The 23,226-nt window shown below is 39.2% G+C and overlaps 1 protein-coding gene across 3 annotated transcripts in view; it reads right to left on the reverse strand.

Moving 5' to 3' along the window:
* TXK (TXK tyrosine kinase) overlaps positions 1–18,864 on the reverse strand; it is a 57,488-nt gene extending 38,624 nt beyond the window's left edge. The window contains exons 1-4 of one of the 3 annotated variants that reach the window (XM_027836372.1): positions 18,780–18,864; positions 1,764–1,812; positions 1,378–1,480; positions 204–409 (exon numbers count right to left, since the gene is read on the reverse strand). In XM_027836372.1, coding sequence (XP_027692173.1) covers positions 204–409; positions 1,378–1,480; positions 1,764–1,812; positions 18,780–18,795 — 374 coding nt within the window. In that variant the 5' untranslated portion in view covers positions 18,796–18,864. Of the gene's footprint in view, positions 1–203; positions 410–1,369; positions 1,481–1,763; positions 1,813–18,779 lie in introns of those variants that run through there. The other 2 variants (XM_027836373.1, XM_027836374.1) reach the window with 2 other exon arrangements.
* Positions 18,865–23,226: the final 4,362 nt, after the last annotated feature.

The raw sequence follows: 23,226 nt of genomic DNA on the forward strand, positions 1-23,226 counted from the left end.
GTTTCAGATGAGGGAGATGATAATAATAGGTATTCTACAAATTTCTCAGAAGGTGGTTGACCTAGTTTAGGGCTAAAAGATAGACTGGGAAAGGCCATCTGTTTTTAGGTGCTGTATAAAGCTAATTAGGGTCTTCTGTCTGTATCATCGTTTTTTTTAAGTACAAAAGAAGAAATAGGTTTGAAACAAGCTGCTTGTCTTACCCTGTTTGGTCTCTGGCCTTCCACCAATGAGGATTGTATTTCTCCAGGATCAGGTACTCTTCTGCTCTCTTTAATGCTAAATTACAGGATTCCCTGGGAAGGAAGTCGTAGAGAGCCATAACTCGAATCTTCTCCCCATGATCTTCCACTTGTGGGAGGGGTGGCAGTGGTTTTCTTTGGGATGGCTGAACACATGCCCTGTTGGACTGTAGAAATAAAACCAAAGGAATGATATTTGTGTATATTTCATCATTTGATCTCTGATTTTGTTAGAAACAGAAGTTGCTGTTGTAGGGACTCCTTCCACCAATCATAGATGTAGCATCCACCCCACCCCCCCAATGATTTAGTAGGGAACTTGGAGACATATAGAAGTGAAATGCCAAGAATCACACTGAGAGATCATCAACAGGTAAGATTTGACCTCAGGTCTTCCTGACTCCAAGCCCAGCATTCTAGCCCTTATACCCAGGCTGCCATGTTATAACTTTAGTGATGGCTATTATTATATATCCTTCTTTATAAGTTTGGCCTCTGAGGTCTCCCTGCCTCTCTAGAGCTATGGTCCTAACATCCAGATGAACATGATCAGAAGCCATATAAGAGACATGGCTAAATTTTTCAATAGAAGGAGTTTCCTTATCCGGCAGATCTCTACCAGTGCCATCACATGTCCAGCACCTCTCCCTGTCCCTAACCCTCTCCATACCACATATTATTTGTACATGATGACTGTTGATGAAAAGATCATGAATTCTCTGCCAATATCACATTGATTATTTTAAGTCAAAAGTCTCCGAAAAAAAAGAGGTATAGTCTTCCCAACCTTGCTCTGATTTATGGGGATTTTCTCTGTTTTCATCTCCTGAAAAATGAAAAACAGCTATCAACTTTCACCTCTCATATACTTGTATTTGGGCTCACCACATTTCTGGGGCATACTTTTTTTCCTCACCATTGAAACAAAATTTAATATTGATCAAAAATTGATCAAAATCTTAGTAGATGTGATATTATCCCTGTTCCCTTCAAAATCCCAATTTTCTAATTCTACATTCTGAGTAAAAGCATAGTGGATTATTTCAAACAACTTTCTCCTTTATTCTAGGGGGGGAATTTGAAAAACAAATTCTTTCACTGATATTCTGCCCAAAACAAATGGTTACCTACTCACTCCGTTCTTATGAGCAGACACATAGGACAGCTGCTTTGGGTGCCAAGTGTATTCTTCTCTTGAATCTCCATCATTATTCAGGTTCATTTGTGTCCTCACTTGCCTGGTATTGAGGAATAAAAACATCTCAAGTGAGTATCTAATCAAGGATATTTATATCAATATACTAAATACGTAGAAGGTTAGTAGAAAACCAGAAACCATTTCCAATAAATTTTATATGTGAATATCACAAAAAAGAAATGGTCTTTTAAAAAAGGGAAGAGAGAAATAGGGCTAGCAGATTATCTTGTATTATTTGGGTGATCAGAAAATATTAACTAATGAATGATAGCAGTTTGTGAATCTGAAAGTTGGTGAGAAGCTGCATGTTAAAGTTGATTTACCTTTTCCGAACCGAACAACAGCAACAGAAAATTGACTGGATGGTATTATCTGAAAGACAGAACATTTTCAGCTGTTTAAAAAAAACCCACAACCCAACAACCAATAAGCAGATATTTGATGGATAAAACTTATTTCCATAGAGAAAGAACTCCCTAGGGGAATGACAGTAATTATGTCTAAGAAGTATATCTTTGAATGATATGCATACAACAAATGACGAAGCTTACACACTTTGTCATTTGTGGTAAGTAGGCCAGACAACTGCCCTAAGAAACTAAAGCCTAAGCTGGGAAAATTAGGTTGTACTATACCCTGGTTAATGTGGTTTCCCTTCTCAAGAACCCCACCCCCTCAATTTGGTTTATATATTTCCTTTAACTTGCTAATAGTGAATCCCCATTGCCTTCTGTTTTATTTAATCAACCAGTTCCAATATTAGAACAGAAGAAATATGGCAGCATTTAGGGCCCTAGAATTGGAGTTAGGAAGACTTGGATTCAAATCACTTTACTAGTTTACTCAGAAAAGGATGAGATTTCCTAACTCCAGGCCCAGCACTCTATCCACTGCCTCAGTTGAAAGCTTTGACCTGAGTTCAAATCTGACCTTAGACACTTACTAGCAGTGTGACCCAGGGCAAGTCACTTAACCTTGGTCTGTCTCAGTTTCTCACTTGTAAAATGAGGCTAATAATGTCATCTACTTCCCAGGATTGTTTGTGGGGATCAAATGAGATAATAATTGCAAAGCATTTAGCACAATGTCTGGCACACAGTAAGCATTCTATAAATATTAGCTAGTTATTATTATTATACTAATTCTTGACCAACATCTATGAATATCACTTGAGTAAAGATTTATCAAGGAATATTTAAAAGTCTCAGATAACTTGCTAAGGTTTTAAATTCCAAAGCAAGTACCATTCTCCCATGAAATCACAGGTTCAAGTTAAAAAAATAAATTAAGAGGACTCACAAAAAGGCCTTAAATAGCAAAGCCTCTTCAGCTGGTGTGGACATTGAAGAGAAGCTGAGGCAGGAATACCAATTCAATACATATTTAGGAAATCCTACTGCGTGGGGGCATTGTGCTAGGATCTCAGGTACATAAAAATAAAAATGAAATAGTCCCTGCCCTTAAGAAGATTACAAATCTAGGATGGAGAAGAAGAAATATAAATAGCCAACTAAGTAATAATAATAATAGTATTTATACAACACTTAAGGATTTGCCATGCACTTTATCATGTCATCAAATCCTCACAGTGACCCTGTAAGGTGGAGGTGATGTTCAGTGCTTCAATTGTGTCCAACTCTGCAGGACACCATAGGCCATTGCACACCAAGCGCTTCTGTCCTCCACTGTCTCCCAAAGTTTGTCCAGGTTCGTGTTTGTTGTTTCCACGACACTCATCCGTTCATCTCACCCTCTGCTGTTCACTTTTCTTTTTGCCCTCAATCTTTCCCAGCATAAGGGTCTTTTGCAATGAGTCTTGTCTTCTCATTATGTGGCCGACGTATTTAAACTTCAGCTTTGGTATTTGACCATCCAGTGAATAGTCTGAATTGATTTCTTTAAGTACTGACTGATTTGATGTCCTTGCTGTCCAACGGACTCTCAAAAGTCTTCTCCAGCAGCACAATCTGAAAGTGTCAATTCTTTGGTGCTCATCTTTCCTTATGGTCCAGCTCTCACAGCCATACATTGCTTCTGGGAAAAACACAGCTTTGATTATACAGACCTTTGTCAGCAAGGTGATGTGTCTGTTTTTTAGTATGCTATGCAGATTTGCTATAGCTTTCCTTCCAAGGAGCAAGCATCTTTTAATTTCCTGGCTTCAGGCACCGTCTGCAGTGATTTTTGAGCCCGAGAATATAAAATCTAACATTGCTTCCATTTCTTCTTCTATTTGCCAGGAAATAATGGGACCAGTTGACAAGATCTTAGTATTGTTTTTCTTTTTTAATGTTAAGCTTCAAGTCAGCTTTTATACTTTCCTTTTTCACCCTCATCAAGAGGCTTCTTAATTCTTCTTTTTTGTCTACCATCAGAGTAGCATAATCTGCATATCTGAGATTGTTGTTGTTTCTTTCTCCTGGCAACCTCAATTCTGGCTTTTGATTCATTCACCTGGCATTTCCTATGATGTACTCTGCATATAAGTTAAATAAATAAAGTGATAATATATAGCCTTATTCCATTCCTTTTCTGATCTTAATCCAATCAGTTGTTCCATGTTCAGTTCTAACTGTTGCTTCTTGGCCCACATAATGGCTCCTTGGGAGATGAGTAAGATGATTTAGTACTCCTTTCTCTTTGAGAACTTGCCACATTTTGTTGTGATTCCACACAATAAAGGCGGTACGGTAGATGCTATTATTATCCCCATTTTATGGATAGGAAACTGAGGTTAAAACAGACTAGGTGACTTTTGCAGGGTCACACAGCTAATGCAGGATTGGAACTCAGGTCTTCTTTGCTCCAAGGAAATAAATTAAAAGTATATACATTTCAAGAGGGAGAGAATGTTAAGTTGGGGAGGTGGAGAGAAGAAGGTTGACTCTTCAAGGAAGGCAGGAATTTCAAGGGGCAGAGGGGAGCTGGGAGTGCGTTCTAGACATAAGGAATGGCAAGAGATCCTATATTGTCTATTGAGAATAGCTAGCAGGGTAGTTTGACTTGAACAGAGAGTACATGAAGGCATGTAATATAAAATGAATGGCAAACAGATTGGGAAGGAACTATTCTTAATTTTTTTTGTTGTTGTTGTTGTTCAAGGTAGGGAAGTAGCCATTCCTCTCCCAGCCCATCAATTAACCAATAAACATTTATTAAGTGCCTCCTATGCACCAGATCAGCAACTGTTCTGAAAGTTATTGTTTTAGAGAGTTGCCTGAAGCTTTGAGCAATGAAATAACTTGCCCAGGGTCACACGACCAATATGTATTAGATGGAGGTCTTCCTGGCTCTAACACCCACAGTTACACCAACCTGCCTCTTTGTTGTTGTTATTCTTCAGTCTTTTTCAGTCGTGTCCTACTCTCCATGACCCCATTTGGGGTCTTCTTGACAAAGATACTGGAGTGGTTTGCCATTTCCTTCTCTAGCTCATTTTTCAGATGAGGAAACTGAGGCAAACAGGGTTAAGTGACTTGCCCAGGGTCACACAGCTAGTCAGTGAACTCAGGAAGATGAGTCTTCCTGACTCCAGGCCTGGCACTCATCTACTGCACCACTTAGCTGGGCTCAAGTTGCCTCTTATAATGTCTTAATACCCTCAAACATGCAGGATTCGAGACACAGGACATAATTTGAAAGTTGCATAGGGATTGGAGCAGAGACATGGGGAGAGTTCGGAAAGATAATTTGCCTAGGCTTACAAAATAATTGTATGGGGATGTACTTGGGGTGTGGGACATGTACTTGGGGCTGAAGAGGGAAGAATCTTAAAGGCTATATTTCACTGCTGACCACAATCAAAGTCTTGGCAAAGGATTTTGGGATGGGTAAGTGACGAAAAGGAGATGTGGTTAGGAGCTGGCAGTAGAATAAGAAACAAAGACGACTAGTGGGAATAGGCCGTCTTTAAACTCTCATAAGAAAAGAAGGGTTCAGAAGAGAGCGCTAAAATGTAACATCCTTGAGAGAAGGGCCAATCTCACTTTTATGTTCATGTTCCCTGTGCCTAGCAGGTAGCAGGCCTTTAATAAAATTCCTATTGACCAACTGACTCAGTGGTAATGGAAACTTCAGAAGACATTTCTAAGAGACTGCAGGTAAAGAAGGGGTTGGATAGAGGCAAGAAAGAAGGCGGAAGAGGTGGCTGGAGATCAGAAGTCTTTTGTAGACCAAAGAGGAAGAGATCGCCCTTGTTCTGAGCAATTAGCACGAAGGTCCATCCTGTGAGAAGTTTCCCTCAGATGTGTGAAGAGGTGTGGGCAGTTTATTATACCAGTGTTGATTTTGTACAAAAACAAACCATGGCCTTTGTGTGAACAGACACACACACACACACACACACACACACACACACACCACTTGAAGATGCATGACACAGTATAGACATGGCATGGAAAATATGACAGGACATCCCATTCAGACTTTTCAGTTAGGGGAGATCACCTGGGTGGTGTTTTCCACCTGTCACTAGCCAGCCATTCACAATGGCTCCTGATACCTGGAAGAATGTACTGTTTTTTTCTTGGGATTGAAAGCTAGAATTCTTGCCCTCCTCCTATGCCCACCAGCCACTTTCCTTATCACCCTAAACATGCTATCTTTCATCCTTTGATGATGACATTTTTCTCCAGGCTATTGGTGGTATCTGGACTTGTTTGGCCTTCCAAAAAAAGGTGTAGCCTCTCCCTCCCCTCAGAAAAGCATTCAAATCCTGATTTTAATCTCAGAGATGTCAGCTAGGGAGACCACAAGGCCATGTCTCACTATGGAAATGATAACCTATCTCCCCAAATCCTCTCCTCTTGCCAGGTGAAAAGTCATTGGGGTTCTCCAATTTTTTTTCTAGGCAATCTGCAAATAAATATTTATCCAGTGCAAACCATAGTACATAAAGTCCATAGTGTTAATAACACTTCCTCCTTATTTTTGCCTCTGAGGATCTTCAACTTCCTTCTAAAGTGCTCTCAAACATCTTCCTTCTAAAGTCATCTCAAGTGTTGCCTCTTACCTACTCTCATCTACTTCTTACTTTACCTATGAGGCCTTTGCTGATTCCCATGAGGTATTCATAGCCCTCCCCACCAAATTATCTTGTCTATATTTTGTATTTACTTCAATATGCATACGGAGTTTACCCAGCAGAAGGTAAGTTCTGTCTCTGTATTCCCAGCAGCTAGCAAAGACCTAGCCCCTAACAGGTGTTCAATAAATATGTACTAAAATCAACAGTGGTGGTAGTCGGTTGGGGCGCTCTCTCTCTCAGAAGGGAATTCAGGGAGAGCCAGAGGACTTCATAATTCACATACAGTAAATCTAGAACAATAAGTGTGACAAATCAATTAATCAGTCAGCAATTACTTCTGTACTCTTCCTCCATAAAATAAAAGTGTTGACACAATGACGCCCAACATTTGTATAGGGCTTTAAAGTTTCACATACATTCTCTCATTTAGACCTTACCCACTTTACTTCTCAGGGCCCCAGGTATTTTTGTTGGGGTAAGGGTTTCAAGGGGGAGTGTAGGAACTAAAGATATTGTTGCCAAAAAAAAAAAAAACCCAAAAACAAAAACATATTGATTGAAGCGTTTTTAAAAATGTACAGAAGGGAACAGAAGGAAATTCGATGGGAAATATAGAATACAAAACAGCTTTGAAGGTAACATTTGAATTTATCATGTATTTTTTAGAAAAAAGCAAGCTGTGTGCAGTAGATTCATGGTGTTACAGATTCCTCTTCTGATTCCACTTTTTATATGGAAGTGTTCCCTCCCTTTTGATGTTCATTAAATTTAGAATAAAAATAAAATTTTGAAAAAATTTTAAAGAAGACTTCAGTTCAATCCTGTCTCTGATATATACAGGTTCTTCTTCTGACCCTGGGTGAGTCATTTAACTTCTTAGGGCCCTGAGCAACTCTCAAACTATGTTTCAGAAAAGGTATCCAGGTGTAACCTGACACATTGGAGGCAATTTCCTCACCAGCAGTTCCCTCAGTAAGAAATCACAAACCTGGCTTTAAAAAAAAATTTACAAATGAGAAAATTGAGTCTCAAATAGGTTAGAAGTACATTTCCCAAGGTCATATAGCAAGTAACTGATGGATTTGAGTCCATATTCATTCCATTTAAGACAGTGCATGGTGTTGGTGGAGCTGTGAACTGATACAACCATTCTGGAGAGCAATTTGGAACTATCCCCAAAGGGCTATAAAACTGTGCATACCCTTTGATCCAGCAATACCACTGCAAGGTCTGTATCCCAAAGACATCCAAAAAAAGGGAAAAGGACCAAAATGCAAAAATATTTATAGCAGCTTTTTTTTTTTTTTTGTGGTGGCTAAGAATTGGAAATCAAAGAGATTCCCATCAATTGGGGAATGGCTAAACAAGCTGTGGTATATGATTGTAAAGGAATATTATTGTGCCCTAAGAAATGACAAGCAGGATGATTTCAGAAAAACCTGGAAAAGACTTACATGAACTGATACACAGTGAAATGAACAGAATCAGGAGAACATTGTACACAGTAACAGCAATATTGTTCAATGAAGAACTGTGAATGACTTAGCTATTCTCAACAATACAATGATCCAAGACAATCCCAAAGGACTAATGATGAAGCATACTATCTGTCTCCAGGGAAAGAACTGATATGGATTGAATACAAATTGAAGCATGCTATTTTTCAGTTTTTTTCTTTTTTTTTCTTTTATTTGAGTCTTTGTGTACAAAATGACTAACACGGAAATGTTTCACATAATAAAAAAAAAAAACAAACAAAAAAAGACAGTGCACAGTCCTAACATTACCTTACATTGCTGTTTAATCTTTCCCATAAGCATGTCTTGTCTCCCCCACTAGACCACAGGTTCTTCTAGCACAGTGTCTGGCATATAGTAGGTGCTTAATAAATGCTGGTTTATTGACTGATTAACAGGAATTATACCTTATATACTTATCCTCAATAGCAGTGAACACAGAGCCTTGTGTAATGCAGGCACTCAAGAAGTATGTTGAATAAACCTATCCATAAATTTCTTTATTCTCTTTCTGGACAGCTAGTTGTACAGACTAACATCAGCTTTGCACCATCCACAGAAAGTAAGGTTGACTTTTAACCAGGCAGAGTAGCACAATTCAAGAATCTTGTACTTCCAGAGAAAAGCATTTGTGGTAAACCACCTCAAAGGTGATTTAAAAGTTCATGTATTCCTTTAAACTCCCTTTTCAAAGAAAAAATCTATTATCTGAAATAAGAAGGCCAGACTTCAGGCAATAAGAGAAATTAGTTTTCTAAACATATATTTGTTCAGAAGGTAAATAACAAAGTAAAAGTGCAAAAATGTCTAGAGTATATGTTAAAGAAGAGAGATGTGATTGCTCCTATCAAAAACAAAACAAAAAAAAAACAACAAACCAGTACCATGGAAAAATGCTGGGATCTGAGTATGACTTTGAGGGCCTCAGTTTCCCCATTTGCAAAACAAAGAGGCTGGACTAGATTATCTCTAAGGACCCTTTCAGGTATAGATCTTTAAACTTCCTCTTAAGGCACTTACCCTCTAATGGGGGAGAGATCAAAACACAATTAAGAGAAATAAGACAGTTGGCTCTTTCTGTATCTTAGACAAATTCACCGAAGATTAGACGACTCCATATACATGACCTAAAGATGTGGTACCACAAAAAAAAATCACTGGGTCAGAGGGCCTGAGTTTAAATCCTACCTCTGATATTTATTACCTGTGTGACCTTGTTGTATCCTCAACACTTGGCTGAGTGCCTAGCACAGAGTAAGAGCTTAATAAATGCTTTCTGATTGACTTTAATTAAGAGAAATAAGACAGTTGGCTCTCACATGTTGCATCACACAAGACAAGTCTATTTCAAGTCCTGATAGACATCAACTGAGGGCCAGGCCCTAAGCAAAATGAAGAAGACAGCAGTTTTTCCTTTGGCTCACTACACCCTCTCTATCCTGACCTTCTCAGTCAAACCCCTTTCTCTATTGTCCCACAATCTCTCCTTTTCTGCACTATTAAAAAGCTCCAAAGGAAAGCTCTATCACTCTATCCAATAAATCTTGAATACTTGATAGAAAGGTTGAAAGTGTTCTCCTAGCCAGGGGTCTATGCATTTTAAAAGACTTAAGGACAGAGGAATTCAGACATGTCAGGTGGATCTTCACCATCACTCCTGAAGTCACCCCGATGCACAGCTATAAATCATATCCTGTGACCTGTACAAAGATCCTGAATATAATTAAATAGAATAAGTTATAAGCTCCTTCGCTCTCCTACACTTTTCCATATGTACTTTAGGGGCAGGACCTTTGAAATCAAAACACTTAATTGAGTAGTGGTGGATAGACTCCACTTGGAGTCAGGAAAACCTGAGTTCAAATCCAATCTCAAATACCTACTAGCTCTGTGACCCTGGGCAAGTCATTTAACCTGTTTGTCAGTTATCTCCTCTGTAAAATGGGGATAACAATAGTACCTACATCATGGGGTTGATGAATAAAATGAGATAATTGTAAAGTGCTTAGCACAGCGCCTGGCACATAGTAAGTACTATATAAATGTTGTTGTTATTATTATTAATTGCATCATCTAACCTGTGAGTGAAAAGCAAATGCTATTGAGTCAATACAGTTTAGGCTGAGGCTTTGTTTCCTGAGAAGGGATGGTATCTCCAAGGAGAGAGCCAGGAACAGAGGAGTCCTAAGGGCAGGGCAAGGCTGGGAAGGTGCCCATCTCTCTAGGCCCTCCTCAGCCAGCATTGCACAAGGCAGCAACATTTCATATGAAGTTAATTACTGGGATTTATAACACATCCATTTAAAAATGTCTTATTGGAACCCAAAATTTTAAAAACAAAAGTTTAAAAAAAATTGTTTTCACATGCAACTGGGAAATAAGATACATAGGAAATGGGGTATAGAAATTTATCCCGCCCTGCAGGAAAATTGAAGGGGAAGGGGGTAAGAGAAGGGGGGAGAGATAGAAGGGAGAGCAGATTAGGAGAAGGGATACTCAGAATGTATGCCATCTTGTGGTGGGGGGAGGGATGAGGTGGGGAGAAAATTTGGAACTCAAAATCTTGCGGAAGTAAATGTTGAAAACTAAAAGTAAATTAATTTTAAAAAAATTAAAAATGTCTTATTGATGCTTTTTGTTTTTTATATTAGTGTTATTTACCAGTAACACTCTTCCTCTCCCCCAAGAACCCTCCTTTATGAGGGAGAAAAACAGTTAAAGTAAACCATCATGGTATGGCTTTGAATGACACCATAAGCAACAATGTATACCTGTAGTCCACCACCAGGAGGAAAATACGTTTCATCACCAGTTCTCTGGCTAACCAAGGCTAGACACTGGGTATGATCTGGGTTCTGATGTCATTATAGTCACTATGAAGATTTTTCTCCTGGTTCTGCTTTCTTTGATCTATATCAATTCATAGAAATCTTCTGAATGTTTCTGAATTCTCCATATTTATAATTTCTTACTAAACAATAGTACTGTATCTCATTACATTCCTACAATGATTATCCATTTTGTTTCTAGTTCTTTGCTACCACAAAGAGGGCAGGGGCTTTTTTTTTTTTTTTTTTTTTTGGTTAGGCAATGGGGTTCAATGACTTGCCCAGGGTCACACAGTTAGTAAGTGTTATGTGTCTGAGGCCGGATTTGAACTCAGGTACTCTTGAATCTAGGGCCGGTTTCTCTACCCACTGCGCCATCTAGCTGCCCTAGGGACTTTTTAATAACATAAGTCTCCCAAATTCACTGAGACACATATCATTTCCCTAAATTATCTGCCATTTTAGATTTCCAATGCCATTTTCACCATATCTTCCATTTGCAGGAATAATAAAGAGCTTGCTTCTATACATAGGATATTAAAGGAGAAAATTAATCAAATGCATCTGACAGTCTAACACTCACAGAAGGCTCATTTATTTCTGTTTTTTGGAAGAAGAAAAAAAAAAGCCTGGACTTTGGCTGAAGCTCTATAGCTTCCCTAAGGAAAATAAAAATCTAGCAGGGAGAGACGTGACTATTGGCATGGTATTTATCAGTCAGTCCCCCTTGTCTTGCCACAAGATGGGAGCCTGATCAGCCTCTGCCTGCACTGAATCCCTGCTGCCCTGCTCCTTATCCTCCAACAAACACGTTCCATTGTGCACTTTGTCTTGGTAAATCAGGGAAAGGGCAATACTTACTGCCATAATCTAACCCAGCCTCAGAGATTTGTCTATCATGTCTGGGGCTGGGCAGGTGAAAGGTAAGAAGGCCTATCTCATTTTGCTTAACATTTATTTTCTTCCCCCGGAAGGCCTCCCAAGCTTTGTAAAGAGCTTTTCCATCCCTTTCTCATCTCTAGAAGGCGAATCCCAGAAGGATCCCATTAACATTCCTTCTACCTTCCAAGGCGGCTGCTTTCTGCCTTTGTCACCACTAGAGGGAACCGGAGGACAGCAGGATCTGAGAGCAGCGATTCCAGATGTTGTCAGTGGTGATTGCTTTCCCACCAATACTTGCGCTTGTGGGAGATGGTATTCTCTTCAACGCAGTAGTACAGTCTGAAACCTCCCCACTACTGAGAGCGGGGCTGGCCATCTGCCCTCAGTTTCCCACATGCTAATGGTTACATTAACTTCTCCTGTGATTCTGGTTCCCCAGCTGATGCTCAAAGTTTTGTTTTTAATCAATCCCTCAGCTGAAATTTTTCTAACCTGATTTGGTCATAAGTTAATTGCTATTTGGAGATTTTCATGAAAGGCTGGACATTTAAAAAAAACTAAACTTAAAGGAATTTTGGCAATAATTAAATTAACCACAAGACTTCTTGACTGACCAAAACCCAGGAACCAAACCCAGATCCTACTGTTTTGTGTAGACAAAGATTTTCTGTTATAAAGACACATTTTCTGATATTTATACTGGTTCAGCAGTGAACTGGAACAGATCAAGTTGCATGACAGTGAAGCAAAGGCGGACAGAAAGGAAACCCTTTAATGGAAAAACCATCCTCAGACCACGGAACATGAACAGAAACTCCACTAAAGGACAGTATGGAGAGTCCTGACATTGTGAATGCAAAACAGCTGAGAATTTTCAGGGACTGGGATGATGATCTGAAGAAATCACCAAATATGAAGATAAGAAAATGTGTTAAATCTGGATTTTTCACTTATTTATTTATTTAGCAAGGCAATTGGAGTTAAGTGACTTGCCTAGGATCACACAGCTATGTGTCAAGTGTCTGAGAGTTGAGAAGAAAAATGTGCCTATAGAGCAAACATCAAGTGATTCAGACGAGGAAATGCCTGAGGTGGCCTAGTTCTAACTGATTTGACTTTAAAAGGCTGTGTAGGCCCCTTCCAACTTTAGAACTCCTATGACATTATCACACTTTACAGGTGGGTATAATACAGTGAATTAGCTTAGTTATTTAACCCTTTAGTGACCTAATGCAAACTCTTAGTGAAAATTTGGAGGAGGGGTTCTTAATCTTTCTTGTGTTGTGGACCCCTTTGGCTGTCTGGAGAACTCTGGACCCTTCCTCAGAATAATGTTTTTAAGTAATCAAAGTAAATGCTAAATTTCAGTTAGAGATTAGTGAAAATAAAAGTGTAATTTTTTCCCTGTCCAAGTTCACAGATCCTTTGAAATGTGTCAATGGACAACCCCTGCTTTAGAGCACCCAGTCAGTCAGTCAATAAATATGTATTAAGCACCTACTATGTGCCAGGCACTGCCCTAAGAAGTAGGGATAAAAAGAAAGCAAAAGACAGTTCTTGCTTTCAAGGAACTCAGTCTAATGTCAAAGACAACATGTAAACAACTATGTACAAAGTATATATGGGCTATATGGGAAATAATCACTAGAATTAAGGAATCAGGAAAGGCTTCTTGTAGAAGAAGGTGAGATTTTTGTCTAGGACTTTAAGGAATCCAGAGAAGTCAGAAGTAGAGATGAGGTGGGAGAGAGTTCTAGGCATGTGGGAAAGCCAGTGTTGAGAGATGGAGTATGTTGTTTGAGGAACAGCAAGGTCAGTGTCATTGGATTGAGAGTACATGGAGGGGAATAAGGTGTAAAAAGGCTGGAAAAGAAGGAAAGAGCCAGGTTTTCAAGGGCTTTGAGTGCCAAACAGAGGCTTTTGTATTTGATCCTGGAGATGATGGGGAGCCACGTTGGGAGTGTGATGCAGGGACAAAGTTTATTGATCTGGATTCGATGGTGGTCAGCCCCGCATTTTAGCAAGATCACTTTGACAGCTAAATAGACGATAAACCGGAATGAGGAAAGCCTTGTGACAGGGAGCCCAACCAACCGGCCATTGCAATAGTTCAGACATGAGATTATGAGCTAATATCACCTAGCAAAAAATAGGGTGAGGGGTTAATGAAACACAAAGCTAGTTAAGTCTTAGAGAAAAGAGAAAAATATGGCAACCTACCAAACCACAGAGCAGGTCTGGTGGTCTATGAGGCCCCTAAGTAGGAAGAGCCTTGGGGGATTTGGGAGCTATATGAAGACTGTGGACACCTGAGAGAATCTCCAAAAAGGAATGAGAAATCACTGAAAGGACTTTCTTTTCTTAAGATACTCTCTATTCTGTCTATGGCCAGCCCTGAGCTCTAGGGACCCTGATCATCTCTACACTTAGGGAAGGACAATTCATTTCTTTCATAAAAAACAGCCAGTGCAAGCCAGACGTTTCTTCTTTCCTATTCTCCCTGTCTTCATCTATTCCCCTTCTTAATGTATATTGCATATATTTTTTTCTCTGAGCTCCCTTCCAGCTGGAAAATTCTATTATTCACAAGTTCTACCCTGTGGTGTCATCAGAGGCAAATTACCCTTCTTGAAAAAGGGTGGGAATTAAGGTGCTTAGAGATGAAGTCATTTTTCCAAGGTCACATAGCTGAGAACAGAGTTAGGAATTAGAGTTTGGAAGAAGCCCCTAGGCTTCTGACTACTAGGTTAGTGCTCTTTTCATTAATGCCCTAGCCCCAGGAGGCAGTGCCCTGGAAGAAGTTAGCAGACGAGTTCTAATCCCATCTCTACTAAGAAGTGCCAACGTAACCTGAGGTAGACAGGTTGCCTAATTGCGACTTCATTTCATCCATAAAATGAAACTTGGACTATATATCAGCTAAGGTTCCTTCCTAAATCTGAAAATCAGAAAAGGAAGTCGCTGTCTTTTAGGTAAAAATTACTAGACCCTTGGAAGAAGCATTACAGATTATCTAGTAGCCCAACTCCCTTACAATTAATGGAATCGTGGAAAAGGGAAGAACTCCTTCCACTCCCCTAATGTGAGGGTAGACATATACACTGACATTTCTTGACTATCCCCTCAAGGGTTTTCAGTTATTTTTCCTCTTTGGAAGCCCAGACCATTGGTTTCTACCACCCACTCTGACTTTGCTATTCTCTCAAGAGCTCCAGGACATTTCCCTTGAAAGCAAGAAGACAACTAATCTTTTTTTCACGTGCTAATGAGAATGTTAGAAAATATTCTCCTTGGAGGTAATATGATCACCTGGACCTGGAAACCCAGCCTCAGTTGGCTTACCCAGGAAAGTGACTCCAAGGAAGGGAAAAAACTACCTGGGGCTTGTAAGGCCTAATGGCAGTATCTTTTAAATCATACCCTATAGACAGTTGCCTTTTCTTTTCAAAGCCTCCCTGTCTGGGATCAATGACTTGAGTTTCTCTTAGTTTGACAGGGTGCCTTGAAAACAGTAAAAAAAAAAAAGAAAAACCCCAAAAAACCACTCAGCACTTGTGTTGGGAAATATGTATATGTGGTAAAAGTGGCTATCTCTGTAATATTTCTTGGTACCATTACAGGAACAAACATATATTTTATTCAGAAGAAAATGGAGTCATATTTAGGTGTAACCCATGACGGAAGTGAAACTCTTTTTTTCTCATCCTAGAATCATATCAAAAAAGTGGAGGTGATAGTGGGTGATCACCAAGTCTGTTTTCCACAGAATTAAAAATGTATTTAAAAATATATCCCTGACAAGTCACCTATTCCTCAATCCATTTGTTATTGTTATTAATAAAAATAATAGCTAGCATTTATATAGCACTTTAAGGCCTGCAAAGAGCTTTTCAAATATTATAAAATTTTATCCTCACAACAACCCAGGAAGGTAGGTGTGATCATTGTCCCCGTTTTACAGATAAAGAAAGTGAGGCAAACAGAGATTAAAAGTGACTCCTCCAGAGTCACACAGCTAGTAAGTGTCTCAGGCCAGAATTGAATTGGGGACTTCCTGACTCCAGGTCCAATACATTATCCACAGTGCTTTCTAGCTGGTATACATATTAATAATATTAATTACGTTCACTATGTGTCATACTTCACTATCAGGGTCACAGGATGATCGTAGGGTTAGAGCTGAAAAGAAACTTCAGTCTTCTTATCAATCACATAAGCTTTTATCAAGTGCCTACCACATCCCAGGCATCCTGTCAGGTTCTGGGCACTGAAAGAAAAAACATCCTCCCTGCCCTACAGGCGCTTGCATTCTGTAAGGAGAGGCTGTGTTAAGGACTAGATCTATGATTTAATTGACCTAATGAAGGAGGAAACTCAATCTACCGGGGCAGGTCAGCACTTTGTCTACAATTTAGCTTCTTAGAGAGTTGCCTAGACCATGGAGAGGTTAAATGACTTGGTCTAGGGTCACATAGCCAGTATGTGTCAGAGGTGACAATTGAATGCTTTCTCCTTGGAGGGAAAGCGATAGCAGATCTGGACAGGATGCTAAAATACAGGGATATCACCTGGCTCCCAAAGGTTCACAGAAGTCAAAGCTATGGTTTTTTCCAGTAGCAACATGTGACTGTGAGAGTTGGACTATAAGGACAGCTGAGCACCGCAGAATTGAGGCTTTTGAATTGTGATGCTAGGGAAGACTTTTGAGAGTCCCTTGGAAAGCAAGGAGATCAAACCAGTCAATAATTAAAGAAACTAATTCAAGTATTCACTGGAAGGTGAATACTTAAGCTGAAGTTTAAATACTTTGGCCACATAGTGAGAAGACGGGACTCATTAGAAAAGACCTTGATGTTGGGAAAGATTGAAGGCAAAAGTGGCAGAGGATGAGATGAATAGTGTCATGGAAGCAACAAACATGAACTTGGACAGACTTTGAGAGATAGTGAAGGACAGAAGGGCCTGGTGTGCTGTGGTCCGAGGGGTCACGAAGAGTTGGACAGGGCTGAATGACTGAACAATAGCAACTTCCTAGCTGAGACCAGTTCCCTACCCACTATCTCTCAGCTGCTCTCTGGATTTTATAAATCATACAATGTAGTTTTGGGGAAAGAAGGTACTATCAGCTGGGATGATGAGGAAAGAGGTGCTATTAGAGCTGAAACTTTGAAAGAACCTAAGGATTCTAAAAGTTCAATCCATTTTTTTACATAAGAGGAAACAGAGACCCCGAGAGCCTCTGTTTTCCCAAAGTCACAAAAGTGGTAAACAGCAGAACCACAATTCAAACCTATATCTTTTAATTGAGATAAAGTTTTAATGATGTCACAAAAGAGTAGAGAGGCACCAAGGAGCACTGGCTTTTGAGTCTGAGCTTTGGGATTTAAATTCTGTTTCTGACCTTACTCTCAACTTGACCTTGAGCAAATCATTTAACCTCTCTGAGACTCAGTTTGCTTATCTCTAAAACAAGGGGCTTGGACTGAATAACCTCTGAGCTCTCTATCGCCTTCCAGCTCTACATTAATGAGCCTATGTCACAAATTCCCTGGGCAGCTAGGTGGTGCAGTGGATCAAGGGCCAGACCTGGAGGAATCAGGAAGACTCATCTTCTCAAGTTCAAATCTGGCTTCAGACACTTATTAGATGCATGACTTAACCCAGTTTGCCTCAGTTTCCTCATCTGAAAATGAGCTGGAGAAGGAAATAGCAAATCACTCCAGTATCTTTGCTAAGAAAACCCCAAACGGGGACATGAAGAGTCAGACACAACTGAAATGACTGAACAACAGGCTTCCTCACTTGAACCCCAAAATTAAAGGAGTTCAACTTCTGAGGTCCCTTCCATCTCTTTGATCTAGGATCTTGTGACCCTATGGGCTGTCCTTGTTGGTTGGCCTGTGATTTTTTTATTAACTAGGCCCTGTAGACTTGGTCATACAGGAATTGAAAATTTAAAACAAAAATGTATGTCTTCCTCATTCTTGAAGTATTCTGATTATCATAGGGATCACATCAATGTTGCAAATGAAGATGTTCACATGTGCACTTGGCAAAAATAAAATATTAAATAATAATACCACCTTATGTAGATCAAGTACTTCCAAGGTGCTTTCACTTGGTTTACGTTTTCTTCATACATCTTTGAGATATAGGCAATGAGTGTGTACTTCATTTGGGTACATTAGCCCCATTCTACACTGGGGAAAAAGGCAGAAAGTTGGCCTGGTTACACACTGAGAGGCAGGATTGGAAATAAGCCTCTTGACTTCCAGGCCTCTTTCTACTAAATATGGTTCCAAAAATGAACATTTTTTTCTCTAACATATTTGGACCTTAAGATGCTCCAGTGATTTTTAACAGTAAATACCTTAAGATTATGGAGAGGCAAATGATTGTTAAAATTATATAATATACACATGTGTGTATATGTGTATACACTGTCAAGATACTATCAGGAGACACCCTGTTTTCCAGAGCTAAGGCCCAGCAAGCAAGCTGCGCCCTGAGCTTGGCATAACAGCGTTTGCCCTCACCCTCTGGATGATCTCAGCCACAGCAAAATCCCAGAATTGTTTCAGGTAGTTATTGCATTGCTTTGACCAGCACCAAGTGTTCTCTGTGCTTGGACAAGCACCTGTAGTACCTGTGTACCAGTCATGAAGTCCTGCTATGAATCAAACTTGTCTCATTGTTGCTGTTACCCCTCATTGTCAGGGCTACACCTCATTGCATAACCATTAGTATAAGTATTGATCCCCACGCTGCTTTGGGTCCCCCAGCAGGGGCAGGGCCCTGAAACGTGTCTAGATCCCCTCCTTGCTTCCAAGCCATTTCCCTCACTTTGAAATTAAGTTTGTTTGATTTCTGACTCTCTTGTCTCTACCCTGTTCTGTTTGGCTCTGGCCATCTATAGGTTAGAGGCTGGTTCAGTCTAGTTGACCCCCCCCTTCCCACATACACACACACACACACACAAGAGTTAACCTTGACATGTCACTGGTCAACCACTCAAGACAAATCCTCCATGCCAATACATCAGTGAATATACATTATTGAAAACAAATGGCAAAATTTCTTACTTACAGGTGGAAAGAATCATTGCTGATTGAGCTTTCTTGTAGACATACACAAACCAGTCTTCAGTTATTCAGCTACATCTGAATCACAGAACCATACACACACATCCCCCTTTTAACTGAAAACATAGCTCACTCAAGTAGTCTGTCACAGGCAAAAACTAACCCCACCTACCTTCCTGCTGTAAAAACCTCAAAGAAGAGTAGATGCATGCAAAGCATAGGGATGATGATTTAATGGTCTACATCAGGGGTAGAGAAGCTGCGGCCTTGAGGCCACATGTGGCCTTCTAGGTCCTTGACTGAGTCCTAGTTTTACAGAGCAAATCCTTTTATTAAGGGGATTCAATCTGTGAAGTTTGGATGCAGTCAAAGGGCCACACTTGAGGACCTTAGAGGGCCACATGTGGCCTCGAAGCTGGAGGTTCCCTATCCCTGGTCTACATAAAACAGTTTAATAAATTTGTATCTGTATATCTCTATCTCTAGGACAATATACTTCTCAGTTCTCCAATGACTGTGGATAGCTCCCTACTATCCAATGGGACTACATGGACCATTAGAATAAAAGAGCTAGAAAGCACTTCAGAGGTCAGTCCCCTTATTTGACAGATGAAGAAATGAGGCACAGAGCTAAAGTGACTTGCCCAAGTCACACAAATGGTAGAAGTACCAGTTCTCCTGAAATCCATTCCAGTGCTCTTTCCACAACATCACAGTTTCAAGATATAGGATGAAACGGGGAAGTGTTAGTTTCTTTAAGTAAAAAACTTTAAATAATCTAACAACATGCTTACAGCATACCCATTAAGTAATGAAACTAAGTCAGGTCTGGGTTCTATAAACCTTAAAGACCTGAATCTAAAGGAAAATTCTGATGAACTCATCTCGCCTTCCAGTTAGAGGTCACTTTGATCTGTTTCCTTAGCTTTTCCCCAGCCTACACAATGTACACCTCTCAATGAATCAAATTTTGGAGATGAAACAAACCGTAAAGATAATCTGGTCCAATGATGTCAAACTCAAATAGAAACAGGGACCCCTAATCCCCATACATAATGATCCCTGTGGGCTACATATTAGTTTCAAAATACAATGTCATCTATGTTTTATTGTATTTTTATTTTGTTAAATATTTCCTAATTACATTTTAATCTGGTTTGGGTAGCTCTTGGGACTGCTGAAGCCAGTGTGTTGAACACTCCTGATCTAGTCTAATCCTCTCATTTTATAGAAAAAAAAACCTACAGCCCACTGAAATTTGCCTAAGGTGGAACTAGAACTAGAATCCAGTTTTTTACTCTGAGATCAGAGTTCTTTTCACTAAACAATCTGCTTTTCTTTCTTCCATTTCCTTCCTTGCTTTTCAGTCTAATACTTAAAGAGCCCTGTTGACCTCTGAAGGACAGCATGGGATAATGAAAAGAACACTGGACCAAGATTTACAGACCCTGGTTCTAGTCTTCATTCTGATGCTAATGTATGGTGTTTCCTTGAGCAAGTCTCTTCATTTCCTTGGGTTTCAGTTTCCTCATCTGTAAAGTAACAGGGTTAGAATTATTGAAACCCAAAGGTACTTTTCCAATACAAGATTCTAGGGTTATATATGGAGATTGGCTTCTAGAAAATGAGAAAACACTTAGCAATTTCTATTCACTTAACTTAAAAGAATCAGAATACAAACATGAGGGGAATCCTTTAAGAATGACTAATGTAAATATGGACAACAGGCTTGTACCTACCATCCCTGTTAGTGCCATGCCTATTTCTCTTCCCTTTCCAGTCACTTCCTCATTAGTATTCTGTGTAAATTTTCCCATTTTGTTATTTTAGCTTTTGCCTTCACTAAGCAATCTAAGAAACAAAAAAAAAATATATATAATACTAGCTATTTAAAGACCACTGGGTAAAAACGCTGAAAAATAAAATATGGTAAGATGTATTGAAAGGCAATTCCATTGAAAAACTAACCGGACTTCTTTCTAATGAAATGACATTTTATGATAGAAATATTCCTTATGGTAATAAATACTTCCTCAAAGTTCAACAGAAGGAATGTGGAAGAAAAGAAAAAATATTAGCTATGTTCAATTTAAAGATTACCTTATATTCCATGTTCTTTAAAGTACTCTCATGCAAACAAAAAAATGAAACTTCCTGGATGCAGTGATGACCAAGTCTAGATGTTAATTAGGGAAATTCTTTTTTTCTTGAACATTTTTCTTTACATTTTAAAATTCATGAACTGTCTCTTGTGTCCTGCCTAGTATTTAAATGGAATTACTTTTAAGTACACTTTTTCTTCTTACATTTTTCTGTGTTTTCACTCAGGAGTCTTTAAACATTTAGCTAATGTTACCTACTATCATCCTTTTTTCTTACATAGCTTATTGCAGGTAAAAGAAAAAATAAGTAAATGGAAAGACACCATCCCTCTCCCCTCCAGTTCCAGTTCCTGCAAGAGTTCATGATTTTGGTAGGCAGACAAGAACATAGCTACAGAACATCGTGATACAGACTTTCCACTTGCTTCAAATGCCAAATGAATTCTGCTGATCACTGGTACATGGCAGCCATCTGTAAAACGATAGGGTTGGACGAGGTATGTTGATCCCAATAGAGACCTCACTTTTACTCCACATCTGGTTTCCTCAAAACTTAAGCATATCATATATACAGTATTATTTCTCAGCACATATTTACATGTTTTTCCTTTCAAAGAGAGCTCAAGTTAGGGGTGTAATATAAATGGAAAGAGTTTTGGATTTAGAGTCAAAAGACTTGAGTTGAATGCTCTGTTCCATTACTAAATCACTGAATGGCCTGAAGGTATTGGATTAGATAAAACGTTCTTAATCCTTTTTGTTTTGGATCCTTTAACAATCTGATGAAGCCTACAGATCCCTTCTTAGAATATTTTTATTGTTAATAATAATAGCTAGAATCTATGTAGTGCTTTAAGGTTTACAAAATGCTTTAAAAATATTGTCTCATTTTATCCTCATCACAACCTGGAAGGTAGCTGCTATTATTATCCTCATTTTACAGAGGAAGAAACTGAGGCAGACAGCTATTAAGTGACTTGCCCAGGGTCACATAGCTAGTATTTGGGGTAGGATTTAAACTCAGGTCTTCTTTTCTCCACGTCTAGCACTCTATCCAATCTATACCACCTACATGCCTTTAAATCATGTTAAAAAAAATAAATAATACAAAGACCTAGCCTACATGTAGAGCTTATATCAGATTTCGCGCCATCTTGGAGAGGAAGGGGGAGAAAATTTAAAACTCAAAAGCTTTTGGAAGTGATTGTTGAAAACTAAAAATAAATAATTTTTTTTTAAATTAAAAAAAACAAAGACCTAGCCTAGTCCTCCATTGTCTTACCTCCCTACGGCCTCAGGCCGCTTCCCACCCTTAAGCCTATGTAGGCTCCATTCTCCCTTGGCTACCATGGTCCAGGTCCCTTGCGTTCTGTTACCTCACAGTCACCCCAGCTTACTGGCCACTCCCATCTAGATCTTCCTTAGACCCCAACTCCAGTCACCCCAGACTACTTGGCCACTGCTAGATCCCTCCCACAGTCCTTCTGCATATGAGGTCCATCTGGCCTCCATTAAGGTGCTCAGATTCTTAAGATCTGGCCCACTTGTATTAGCAATACAAAGGCCTGGAGTCCTTATGAGTCTGGCCAATATGGTATATCATTAACAAACCTTGTCTTTGGTTTAAAGAAGGCTTGGGGTCAAACTCATTCAGGTAGGACCTGATGTCATGATTTTTGGGGTCCCAGCACCCCTAAACCTCAACACTGCCTCACATACTTGCTGTCTGTGTGATGTTGGGCAAGTCACTTAACCTCCCTTTGCTCCTCTGCAAAATGGAGATGATAGTAGCACTTGCCTCACAAGGTTGTTACAAGGATCAAGTGAAATAATGTCTAGGAAGTGCTTTGTGAACTTAAAGGGCTACATAAATGTTAGCTATTATTTTTCATTATAATTATGTGAGAGCCAATTTTCATTTTTACATGTTAATAAAAGAAGAGTCTTGGAAAAAATAATACAAAGGACTAAAAAGGAAACCAATTATGCTGAAATACAGCTATAAAAATATATATTTTTTTAAAGTTATAGACCCCAGGTTAAGAATTCCTGAGTTAGATGAACTCAGTGTCTTCCAATGCTAACATTCTGAATTCTATTTGTAGGCAGTTTAGACTTGGACAAATAAGATATTTGTACAAGAACATAAATAAGGATTATACTCTCTACCATATTATCGTATCACATCAACCATATTATTGGTTGCCTTGAAACCACTTTTTATCAGAAGCTTATCTTATTTCCTTTTTACAAGGACATTTTTTCCTTTTTACTTAGCATCTAATACTTGACATTTTCCCTCTGAAATTTATTTCATTCCCTTGAATGAAAGGGAGAAAATAAAGGAGG

This window comes from Vombatus ursinus, unplaced genomic scaffold (genome assembly GCF_900497805.2).
Source record: "Vombatus ursinus unplaced genomic scaffold, bare-nosed wombat genome assembly UNPS02014818.1, whole genome shotgun sequence".
NCBI classification, from domain to species: domain Eukaryota; kingdom Metazoa; phylum Chordata; class Mammalia; order Diprotodontia; family Vombatidae; genus Vombatus; species Vombatus ursinus.